Raw genomic sequence first — 12829 nt, forward strand, 5'->3', positions numbered from 1 at the left:
AAACATGGTCTCCAGTTTTGGGTGTCCAACTTGAGATACCTGTAGGGGACTGATTTTCAGGAGGTACCGATCACATACAACTCCAGCTGAAACTAAGGGGAGTTTCATTCCGATAGTCAGGCTCTCCCCCTCTCTAAAGTTGACCAAAACCAGACATCCAAAAATATTTGTTAATTTTGCAGAATTGGAAATGAGCCGTGAAGGAACAGACAGAGTTCCTCTTATTTGTATGACTGTTACCAGAAGATACAGCTGCTTTTCTTAATATTAAGTTCTCTTTTTAAATTACTATTCCATTATCTATGATTTGCACTGTCTTTAAGTTCAAAAGGAAGAGAAAAGGAACACAAGCTACTAATGAATCTTTTTGTGAATTACATTTTATTGCAACAGTAGCAAACAATTAAAAATTGTAATAGGAACAATAAAACAATGACAGACTTTTAACTAAGTACCCTATTAAACTAGATCATTTGCAAGCTATGATTTTCATTTAAAATTTAGTTTATACAATATATACACAAGTATATTTCAAAAATATTTTTTTCACTGTTTTATACTCCTCCAGAGAAGACTAAAAGTGCAAGTCCATTTGCATTTATGTTAAAGTTACTTGTCATCTAGTAAATAAATACATTAATACAGAGGTAACTAACATGAGGGAATAGCCATCTATCAACACAGATGAATTTATAGATTTCCATTTCTTTTTCATTAAACTCCTTCACATAATAATGCTATGTATCATTTTCATGTGGGATTAGAAACATTAATATTTCTACCTTCACGTAGAATTATCATATATAGAGTCTACTCAATATTCCAGACAAAATATCAGATGGAATTTGTTTTATAGAATTACAGATCTTGTAACTCCTCCCTTCTAAATTATTTCTTTATTCAATGACATCTTATCTGAAAAGCTTGGCTGTATTTCACCTAAACCTGTGCAGCATTTTAAACTGAATTTTAAAGTAGCTTCTCAAGAGCAATAAGCATTTATTCTTACCAATGGGCCAGCCTTTATTTTTTCCTACCTTTTCATTTATTGTGAAGGTCTGCAAAAATTTTACTAATGCAGAAACTATTTCATAATTGCATACAGTGTATAAAGGAAAAAACCGAAAGGCACAGTTACTCAACCTGATAGCATCATTCCTCTCCAGTAAAATGATGTTAATTTATGACTATAGATAAGAATCCACTTGAACAGTGATATCATGCTTTTTTTCAGAGCACCAAGATATTTTATGACATCTTTAAAAACCTCTCCCTTACTGCTTTGACACTAGTTTCCAGTCACACACATTAAATTATGGCTAAGTCCCTGAAGCTTTAGTTCTAGTACTGAACATGAAACGTGTTGTCGTGCAGTTTACTGAAGCAGGACAATTTTGTTGACATCAACAAAATACACACAGGTGTGCTGGTGCACTGTAAATTTCAAGGTTGGTACCTAAGATGGAATGTTTGTGCAACCGTGACTCTGCATCTCGCACCTTTTGAAGCCAGAGTTGGATGAGATTCTTATCCTTCAAAACACTTAGATGAGTTTGCCTTAGTTAGCTGGGAACTGCACATTTGTGCAGAATGGTTTTATTTGGAAAATAGAATGGAATTAGTTCTGGCCTGGAGGGGATTGTGCAGAGCTCCTTCTGTAACAGCATGGCATGTGCATGTATGATTCCAGAGCAGAGCCTGGTATCCAGGAGCATCATTCATATATTTTAGTGCAAGTCTTTACCCAGCCATCAGACATAAGGCACAAAGTGCTCCTGCTTTTACCAGGTCTTACCAGACTGATGGCAGGCCTCTACGTTTTATGTGTGCGCTCATATTAATGCTAAACAAACTTAGGACTTAAATTTATCCTCATATCTCTACTCTAAAATAAATAGGGTAATGCTTATTTAAAAAAACTACTTGGTACTCTTGGAGAGGAAATGACCATCTCTTCAGAAATCAGTTGGAAACAAAGTTGTAACACTTTGGAAGAGCGTCAAAATATTTGATCAAAAAATGAAAGAAAGAGTTTCTCAGCACTGCAAAAATCTGTAGTGAGGCATCCATCATGATTTTGTAGTTTCATTTTACCTCAATGATTTGTGGTGCAGTGTCCTTAATAAGTGGTGATATTACTTTATCTGCCCATTTCCCCCTTTCCGACCAATTCTGCTTTTTATATTTCTTGCACTGAGCTTGGGACTACTGCTCTTCTGTCATTTGCTGGATTCTTCCAAGCACTGGACATCAAGGTTCCACAGAAGGCTGCTGATAAATAGCAGAAGGTTCACAAAAGAACGTGAAAATGATTAAAGCAGTATTTGAAAACATGCCTTAGAGTGAGAGACTCAAAGAGCTTGATTTATTCAGTTTAACAAAGAGAAGGTTAAGGGATTACTTCATCACAGTTTATAAGTATCTGTATGGGAAACAAATATTTGACAATGGGCTTTTCAGTTAAGCATTTATAACAAGATCTAACATATTCTGTTTCAAATAAGAATGATTTTGGGGAAGTTCTATGTATCATATTATAAAGGAGGTTAGACTCGATGATCACAGTATTACCTACCAGTCTTGGAATCTATAAATGGTATTAAATGCCCAGCTTGCACACTTTTTAAAGAAATGGAAGTTTCCATTTTTAAATAAGTAGAAAATTGGAATGTTAAACTCAACTAATGATGCAGGTTAGAACAGGAAAATCTAAAAAACCTATTTAACATTTAGTGATTGCTATGCTATTTTAATTCTCTGTATATATAAATATAGCTTAGTTTCATTAATGTGAATATTCTGTTTACTGCTTTCCTTCATTACTGCTTATCCCTTTCTCTCTCTTCTCCTCTAACTACTATTTTTTCCATTTTGTTTTTGCACAGCTAAATCAATCCCTTTGTCAACTATAAATAAAGATTAGAAAGAGGTATATCATGCAAGACTTTTAAGACTGGTATGTCATTAGAGACACACATCAAGATTAGCTGAGGAGATTGAGGCTTCAGTATTCTTAGAGAGCCTGTGATACAAGAACAAAGCCCATCTACTCCCTACCACAAACATGCAACTTCCTCTCAATGTTCCACACTTGTTGCTCTCTTCTTTTGCAGCCATAATAAGGTGCCTGCTGGTTAGCTCCTAGGGGGCTCCCATGGACCCAGTTCATGCTTCTCTTCACTCCATCTCTCTTGCCACCAGCTCCCCATGATAACCCCACACTGCCCTCACCACTGAAATCAATTCAGGGATAAAGAAGTTGTTTATATTCCATTCTTATCTCTTTGGATCCACAAAGTTTCCCAGGAGAGAACACCAACCCACACCCAACCCACAAAACCCTTGTACTTGTTAAGCCCCTTCTCTCCAAACAAACACATTGTCGAGAATGTACAGCCAGTGCTTTAGCTCAGGACTGATGCTACTGTACATTCTGCAGAGATCACAGCTATTGCTTTTTAGACAATCTGAGGCTGTTGGAGAAGCTGAGTCCCAGGTCAACAGTGTCATCAGTTGTCTCTACTGGTATATTATTCTCTCTTATGTGGGATGAGTTATTCCATGCTTCTCGTCTTGAAGTTATATTCAAAGCCATAATGCAATGGCATGCTTCTGGCTGCCTGAGATGGTCTGAATGAGCAGAGTTTGGATGGTGAACACCTGGATAGGAATTTGATTGACAGTGATTAGGTGAGAGGTAGTATTCAGCTGCCACTGGAGTGGATGCTTGGGCAAGGAAAGGTCTGTCAGACATACAACAATTTTTCTTGAATCCATGATGAATGCCTAATTTAGCAATAAGAGGCTTCCCAACATTAACCTCCTTCCTTTCATCAAGGGAATCCTCTATTCCAGGATATTCATAATGCAGACAAACTGTGAAGATCAAGTGCTCCTATGAATGACAGACAATAAAATTACTTCTTCCCTCAAAAAGGCAGTGAAATAAATTTTTTAAAAAGTGATTCTCTGAGGTGGCAATTAACACATTTTAAGTAAAATCACAAAGACATAAGTACAATTGTATAAGTGCTAATAGCTTTGCAGTTACATGTATGCTACACACACCGGGCCAAATTCTGCACTGATTTACATTCTCACTGGAATCAATGAGGCTGAAAAAGATGTAAACAAACTCATTGCAAAATTTTGCACACTCATTTCATAGTATACCTAACTATACCTAAGTATAACCACCCTGGGATTTCTTGTCCCCAAATCTTCCTCCTGTGCTCTTCAAGATTTCCCTCATCCTATTCTCTCCCCTCAACCATGTGCACTAACTGTTTCTTTAACAGAACACACTTTACCCATCCACAGTATGGGTGAAATTCTGTTAATGAAACAACTGTAAAAGCACTGGGGCTACATCTACACTGCAGCCTTTTGTTGGCAGAGACAATGCAAATGAAGCACTCATTAGCATTTGTTGCGCTGTAATTTGCATATTCTCTGCTGATGCTTTTTGCAGAAGAGGTTTTTGGCAAAACCAAGTAGGGTAGACGGGGCCATTTTGTGCACAAAACCCCTTTTGCGCAAGATCTCTGATGCCTCAAAAAAGGAGGTATAAAGGATCTTGCGCAAAAGGGGTTTTTTTCCCCCCCACAAAACAGCCGCATCTACATTGCTTGGTTTTGCACAAAAACCTCTTCTGCGAAAAGCATTGGCAGAGAATATGCAAATGATGCTGCAACGAATGATAATGAGCACTTCATTTGCATTGTCTCTGCCAACAAAAGGCTGCAGTGTAGACGTAGCCCCAGTGGACCCTGGGAGGAGTATTACACATATATTCACTTTCTTCCCCTCCAAACTTCATTTGAATTTTAGGTAACCCAATTCAGCAACATCTTTCCACCACAAAAGAAATAAGAGCGTACAGTGCCATGTGCACCTTGCTTGAAATGAATATGGGTTACTGGGGTAACTATCTCATGGGTTATCCTGATTTATAAACCTGCTGGCAGCAGGATAAGAAGGTACTCATCACTATGGCACTCTTCATCCCATCCACCTGCACAAACACTCCAATATTTTTCTGTTTCTAATAGTGTTTGTGCTACGCTCTGGTAGATCATATACAGTAGAAATGCTCAAGTCATGAAAATCCTATAGTCCACTTCTAATCTTTTAACAGCAACAATTAACTATGCAGAGTAAGAGTACTTTTAAAACACAATGGTTTAAGGGCATAGGTTAGGATGCAAAGAGGTTATATATAACATTTCTACTTTTTATTAATAACTTCAATTTATGTCTCTTCTTTATGGCATAAGTTTGCTTAGTGATCAAACAGACATGGAAACATGATATGTACAAGGTGCTGTGATTCCTCCAGAGAAGTCAATTTATCATTCAACCTATAGGGAACATTTTCCAGAGTTGTGTTTAAAAGGGACATGTGGAATAATATGATTTCATATTCTCTGGCTTGCTCTCTCTCTAAAGCAGAACCAAGTCACTGAAGTGTGCTCTTAGCCATTCTCTCTCTAAGCAGCTAGAATGAATGTTTGAGTGAGTATGCTTTGGACAATTATTGAAAATATTCAGTATATGTTATATCAATTACATATAGAATCTAGCTCTTTTACTAGAGTTGTGCAGCAACTGTACTTTATAAACAAATGGGTGAAACGAGAAATAACACATTAGCCACCTTTAGTTTCTGCAGTGAACTTAGTCTAGTGTAGAGACAGTGTTTGGGAAGATCCTTTGATACTAAATAGCTGCCAGTTTCCTCAGGAGTCCCTTTATTTGCCTCTTTAGGATCTACATCCAGGTCCTGTTACAAAAAAAAAGTGAGAACTAAGTTGCAGGTATAAAAACTAGTAGAACATTGTGAAAAGGAAAATAAAAAGGAACGTTTAGATTTTATGTGAAATAGCTTAAGATTTTAGTTCAACTTGCAACTTTTATTTCTACGCAATTTATTAAAATTTAAAACAAACCTAGTATTTTCTTTTTCTTAACAAAAAATTTCACATACAATATTCAACTGATATTAGAAACAGTCACCGAGGCTGCATAATACGCCAGTCACATGGAGGAGTGCTTGTTTGTGTTTCATCTCTTGCATTTCTAAATTACAACTCAAGGTAGATTCCTGCCCCATGTCTTACAATTTTAAAAAAAGGGCAAGTTTTGTTTTCCTCCCTTTTCTTCTCCCATCACGTATTTCCTCCTCTCTCTAGTCATCACTGTTACACGTCAAACTAAGAGGTCAAAACTCAGTGTATTGTCAAAAGCAGCTGGACTGCTACCTATTACCACAGCTAATAGCATAAACAACAGAGCTTTCGTCTTCTAGATTTGAGTATAGTAAGGTAGCATTAGAAGAATTTATTAGTTTCCCTTAAATGTGTCATTTTCAGAGTACAATTGTTCTAGTAAATTTTGATAAATTCAAATTAAAACACCATTTCTTGCACGATGCCCTGGTGTTCTTGTGCCTATTTCAGGGAAGTAACAATAATCTTGGCATAATGAAATAAACAAGTCAAAACAAAAAATGTGGTGTCCAATAAGATATAGAATAAACTTGATCACTTAAAATCTTGGCTTTGTCTATTAAGGCCTGATCTATCTTTGGATCTAAAACGGCAGACCCCAATACTAAGGTTCAGCCATTGATCTGTATGGGGCTCTGATCATGAGCTTCTTATTGCAGGATCAATCTGCAATAAGAAACTTATCTGCATACTCTTAATACCAGGTGTGCTGAACACTTTACAATATTATATATGATGGCACTATAGTAATAGTACCATAGGAGAGAAAGACACTTAATATGTTAATTCACAAATAGGTAATTCTCTTTACAATCACTATTTAGCCAACACCAAGAGCAAGCCAGGCACTTTGAAAGAATAAGAAAACACGGCTAGAGAGTTTATAATTTAAAAGTTCGAATCCTGCAATTCACTGTACTCTAGCTACAGTGACTAGTGGGGATCTGTGAGGATAGTAGTGCACTTGTAGGTAGTGACTTGTAGGAGCGTGGCCTAAGAGATCGATTCTTTGAGGTAGTGAGAGTTCTCAGCTCCCATTGATTTCAACAGGCACTACAGGCATTTAGTTCCATGTAGGACCCAGCCTAATTTAGATCTAGCAAATAAGAGAAATCAGAATGTGATGGGAAGGGGAAGAATAGATTTTCAGCAAGATAACAGGATTTGTTTTATATATGCAACCTGCTTGGTTCAGAATTAAATCCCAAACCCCAAAAGGCATAGTCTGGCACAAGAGCAGAAGCAGATAGCCACTAAGTTAAATACAGAGCAATCACTGAAACAGAAACAGGAAACACTTACAAGCGGGAAGTCTGTAACATATGCTTTGCAAAGTGATATTTCAGGAGGTTTCTTTACTATCCTTGTGTAGATGATCATGACGTTGGAAAATTCGGCTGCAAACCCCAGCTGAATTTGAACACCGCATTTAAATTCAAGATACATACTTTCTGGGAGTTCTGCAAATAAATATTTTGGAGGAACAGATTTAAAATATTCTGATGGAGGCCTAACATGCATCTGCCATTGTTTTAGCAATCTAAAATTATGTTTTCTTCCCTTCCTATTACTAACAAACAAACAGTAAATTGCTGACGCTGTGCTGTAGAGCTACCTCTTCAACTCACCTTACAGCAGTGGTCTCCAACCTTTTTACACCCAAGATCTCTTTTTAAATGTCAGGGCAAGCCAGGATCTACCCCATCCCTTTCTTGACCCCCCCCACCCTCTCCAAAACTTTCCACAGACTACCCATTACTAATGGAAACTCACCATTAATTACATAATTATACCTGAGCCATTTTGCTAGTGCTGCAGCTGGGGAGAACGATTTAATTTAAATTATTAAACAAATTAAGCATTTTAACTTTCTCATGATAGTTGATCAAACTTCATCTTAAATAAAGTAAAACATCACGTCCAACACAAAAACTTCCTATGTTTTCTTTATTTATGGCAGGTGTGGGGAACCTTTTTTGGGTTGGGGGCCATTGACCCACAGAAAAATCAGTGAGGGACCACACAAGTGAGAAGCAAAAAAACTCCTCCCCAAACCCTCAACCCTCACTGATGTGGCCCCCAACTGAGACACCTCACTCTTCTGGCATTCCAGCCCCCAGAGGTGAGAGGAAGGGGCAGGGAGGACTGAGGTTCAGGGCTTCCCGTAGGCCAGATTTATGTTTCTGGGGTTCCAAAGTTAATGGATTTTGTGGAGCCCCACAGGCTCTGGGGTGGAAACAAAAAGGAGGGGCTCAATATGTGGGACAGGGCTGCCAGCGAGTGGGATAGGGATGCCGGATCTGGATGGGAGGTGGGGTGCAGGGTCCGGGAGGGAGGTTAGTGGCAGGAGAGGGTATGGGATGGGGGTACGAGAAGGAGTTTGGGGGCGAGAGGGGGTTGGGGCAGTAACGCAGAAAAGCTGAAAGGGTGAAAATGCAACCAAAAGCTATTTGGGGAAGGAGGCAAAGAGGCTGTATCAATAGAAGAGGCTTTTGTCCAGGCCAGGCACAGGGGGGTGGCCCAAGGCTGGCTTCAGCCAGGCCAGGCACAGCGGGGCACTGGGGAAGGGGCTCCCTGAACCTGCACACAGCGTGCCCGGGTGCAGCAGGGCACTGGGAAGGTGGCTCTCTGACCCCATACACAGCTTGCAGAGAACAGCGTGGCCTAGCCCTGTCTCCAAGGCACTACATGTGCCAACCGCCCAGCCCTCTCCCAGAGCAGGAGGCAAGAGCGGGGATGCACAGCACACCTCTTCCCCTCTTCCAGCTTGCAAGTTAAAAGAGGGGCAGCCACTCTTTGACCCAGCTCAGCTGGAGTACGGCGCATCCTCGTGGGCCACAGCTTTCAGCCTGCCGAGGCTGTACCATGATCCAGCTGGGCTGGATCAAAGAAGGGCAGCCACCCGGGCAGCAGCCATGCGGCCACTTGGTCGGGCGGCTACCCCTCTATGATCCAGCCCAGCTGGAGTGCGGCGTAACCTCAGCAGGCTGAACGCCGTGGCCAGCTGGGCTGGAGCAAACAAGGGCAGCCACCCGGGCTGGTGACCACTGCTGTACAAGCACCTTTCCAAATGGGATACAACTAGAGTAACATTTTGCATGGCTAGAATAAGAACATAGCTATATAATACTGATGTAGCTAGGTTGACAGAGCCCGGTAACAGGGATGCAGGTCATGCTGACAGAAAGGTTTTTAGTGTCAGTGTAGAAATGTTACCTCCCCATACCATGTTGACGAAAGCCTCTTCTACTGATATAGCTATATCTACGAGACGTGCTGCTGACACAGTTATATGAGTCGCACAGCTATGCTGATTTAGCCTGTATACTGAAAGTACTTGATCCAGTCAAGTTAGCTTAGGGGCTTATCTTAGAAAGTAACACTGTACCACTTCAACTACGCCTTTATAATTACAGTGGCCTTAGTCTGTACACAGTTACACTTTGCACACAGGAACAGAAATAGAAATTGTAGGGGTATAGAAATATATCAATAAAACAAAAACAAACAAACAAAAATCCTGTTTACATTATGTCTGTGTCTTTGGTGGCCCACAAAGGTTTGTGGATTTTTTTTCCTATGCATGAAGCAAGGCCTACAATAAAAAGGAAAAATTTCAGAGAATCGAGTAGTGCCTATGAGCACATTTCTCTATTCTGTGCCGATTTTAAAAATAGGCACAAGGATGAAATCACTAAACCACATAAGTATAAAGTGCAAATTGGGGGTACATGTTCAAATTCCACTGACTTTCAATAGATATTGGATACGATATAATCTGCAAGTTTGTAATAGTGGCAAAGGGTTTAGTAGTCTGATCATTTTTCTTTCCTCTCCAATTTTCTCAAATACATTACAAATAATTCAGTTCCACATTCAAACCTATCAGGAAAAATATTTAAAAATTCTTGTTTTTTAAAAAAGGGAAGTCAGGGATAATGTCTGGTATGCTGCTCTTGAAGTTAGCTCACCTGAAGTGAATTTGGCATCTCTTGTTTCTCATAAAAATTTCATCCAGAAATTGACCCAAGCAAAAACCTCCCAGAGCCTCAAAACTCTGTATCTTGGGAACATTTCTATTCCATATAATATAGCCAATGAAAAAAAACCCAACACTAAGGACTAGACACTATGCCCAAATATATTTTCAATTGAATTATTGATGCATATCAAGTGAGACAAAGGACTATTAATGAAATTAATATTTTGGAAGAGATGTTTACTGTACCATGAGCTTTGGCCCACTGTAAGTTTCGTGCCAAGGACTCTGCAGATGATCCTGTTTGCTGAATGGGATCAGTTAATGCTCTCTTCTCAGATAAACTGCTGCGAATCTCCAAAGCCTGCTTGCCTTTGGTAAGATGACATTTACCCATATCTGAAGATAAAATGCAAATAGTTTTCTAGAAATCAAAGCTGCTAAAATTATAATGAAAGCAGTTACATAATTAGTGAAAGCTGAAAGTTAGCATGAAAGATTCCTCAGGGAAATGTTTTTTGTTTTCTGTTTTTCAGCATGTCTCCACATTTAAGAATGTGACTAATGTTAACCTTATTCAGTCATATTCTTCAGCAGTGTGCTGAATGGAAACCTTTAAAGATCAATGAAACAACGTAAGCTCACTTTTTCTTTTTCAGCTGTTTTTGCTGTGTTTAAAATTAAAACTAATGGGTAAAGAGTGATTTGAATTAAAATCAAGCTTTATAATTATGAATTTATATATGTGGATGACTATTCAAGTTTGGGATTAAATATTATATCTATTATTGAACAATGGCCTATGTATTTTCCTCTGGAATGTAATATTTCCATACACGATGAATATATCAATACACCTAGTCCAATACGTTGTCTCTGACAATAATTAATTATTCTATCACATTACGTGTTGTGACCCATACATAATCTGAACTAAAACATCTTCAAGCTAAGAAGATGTGCTTCATTCTCTTCTCATGTACATGGGTATGAACACATTACTTTCACCACAGTTATTTTAAAATTCCAGCCAGCATGAGAGGAGAAAAAGACCCTGCATCTTCATTCTGTGCACTGTGTCTTCCTTTGAAACTACGTAAGTGTTAAAATAGTAAGTAAGAATCAGCTTAAATCCTGAAGTCTGTAATCATCATTTTAAGATATATAATAGCTAAATCTCTTATTTGTCTAAAATACAGGTCAAGATTTTCTTATGATGACAGTCCTGTGCATGTACAAAGCTTGCCAATAAACTTAAAAAAAATATTAAAACAGTGCCCTACCATTCCATATTTTCATATCTAATTAAACAGAAGATAAGCCATGTGGGAAAAAAATGTAAAATAGGTGATGAACTAACAATTGAGAAGTAACTATCATCTATAGATCCACACTTTAGTGGCATGGGTAAGTCATACGCCAATTGGCAGTGACAACATTGTTTATCATGCAGCATATGTGCACTTCATGTGCTTCTGCTGCAGCTAGTGACACAATCATCATTTCCTTTTTCTCCCTGTATTGCTGGTACATTCAAACTGAATTGTGTCAACTCTGGTAACATTTTCTACAGTCTGTCTTGTCCATGGCATACCAATTTGGATGTATATTTGATATCTGGTTTGGACATTTCTGATTTATGAATCCTTGTCACATATGGACACTGAGCCAAATTGTGTATTCACTTACAATCCTGGTGCCTCACTGAGTTCAATATGCAGGTGGAACTGATAGCAAAATGTGACCCATTATCCAGATTGTAAATGTCTAGCTGTTGGGAGATCTGGACATTTTTATTGAGAAGCCAGAGGATTTTTGTTAAAAAAAATCTGTGCATATAATCCAACATGTAAATGCACTTGTCTATCCTATGCTTTAAGAGAATGCGCACAACTAAGACAGTCTCTTCCGTGCTCGTCACTCAGGCAATATTCCCATCAACAACCAAAGGCTATTAGCCAGGGGATAAAATGGTGTCCTTGGCCTCTGTTTGTCAGAGGTTGGAGAGGGATGGCAGGAGACAAATCGCTTGATCATTGTCTTCGGTCAACCCTCTCTGGGGTACCTGGTGCTGGCCACTGTCGGTAGACAGGATACTGGGCTAGATGGACCTTTGGTCTGACCCAGTACGGCCGTTCTTATGTTCTTATGTTCTAACCAGAGAGCTTTGCTTCAGTGACAAAAGCTGAATAGGGTCCTTCATTGTAGTCTAGTCATAAATAATGGTTATGTCAACAAATGTGGCACTGATACGATATGTGGCACATAGGATTCAAGCATAATTAGTCTGTCTTCAGGTTAAGTTAATTGGGATAGCGGTCACATCCTGAGACCACATGACCCAGGAGAATTATTTTCAGTGACACTCATCTGTAAAATCTGATGAGAGTTGTATACTCACAAAAATTCAGAGTAAGAACAAGCAATGGGCTTAAATTACAGCAAGAAAAGTTTAGGTCTAGGTTGAACATTAGGAAAAAACTTTTTTTAACTGTCATGGTGGTTAAGCATTGGAATAAGTTGATTAGGGAGCTGGTGGGAGGCTCTCCATTATTGGAGATTTTTAAGAGCAGATTAGGCACACACATGTTAGGGATGGAATAGATAGATGGCTCTTGGTCCACCCATGAGTGCAAGATAGTGGACCTGATTACATCTCTAGTTTCTTTCCAGTTCTATGATTCATATTATAGTTGCTCATCAATAGCAGAGTTATTATGGTAAGGGCTGCTTCTGAAATGCTTCAAAGTTAAATATATGCCATTTCTGTCTCACTTTGTAAAAATGAAAGCCCTTTTTTGCATAATAAATCCTAGTCACATTCAGAAATATTGGATATTAA

General features: G+C 38.8%; 1 protein-coding gene across 8 annotated transcripts in view; it reads right to left on the minus strand.

The window, feature by feature from the left end:
• Positions 1–362: 362 nt before the first annotated feature.
• MALT1 (MALT1 paracaspase) overlaps positions 363–12829 on the minus strand; it is a 120768-nt gene continuing 108301 nt past the window's right edge. For 7 of the 8 annotated variants that reach the window (XM_006116548.4, XM_075932616.2, XM_075932615.2 and 4 more), the window contains 4 exons: positions 10237–10386; positions 7311–7468; positions 5657–5782; positions 363–3895 (listed from right to left, as the gene is read on the minus strand). In XM_006116548.4, the coding sequence (XP_006116610.3) occupies positions 3449–3895; positions 5657–5782; positions 7311–7468; positions 10237–10386 (881 nt within the window). In that variant the 3' untranslated portion in view covers positions 363–3448. The remainder of the gene's footprint in view (positions 3896–5656; positions 5783–7310; positions 7469–10236; positions 10387–12829) is intronic. The other variant, XM_075932620.2, reaches the window with a different exon arrangement.

This window comes from Pelodiscus sinensis, chromosome 6 (genome assembly GCF_052426305.1).
Source record: "Pelodiscus sinensis isolate ZL-2025 chromosome 6, ASM5242630v1, whole genome shotgun sequence".
Classification (NCBI taxonomy): domain Eukaryota; kingdom Metazoa; phylum Chordata; order Testudines; family Trionychidae; genus Pelodiscus; species Pelodiscus sinensis.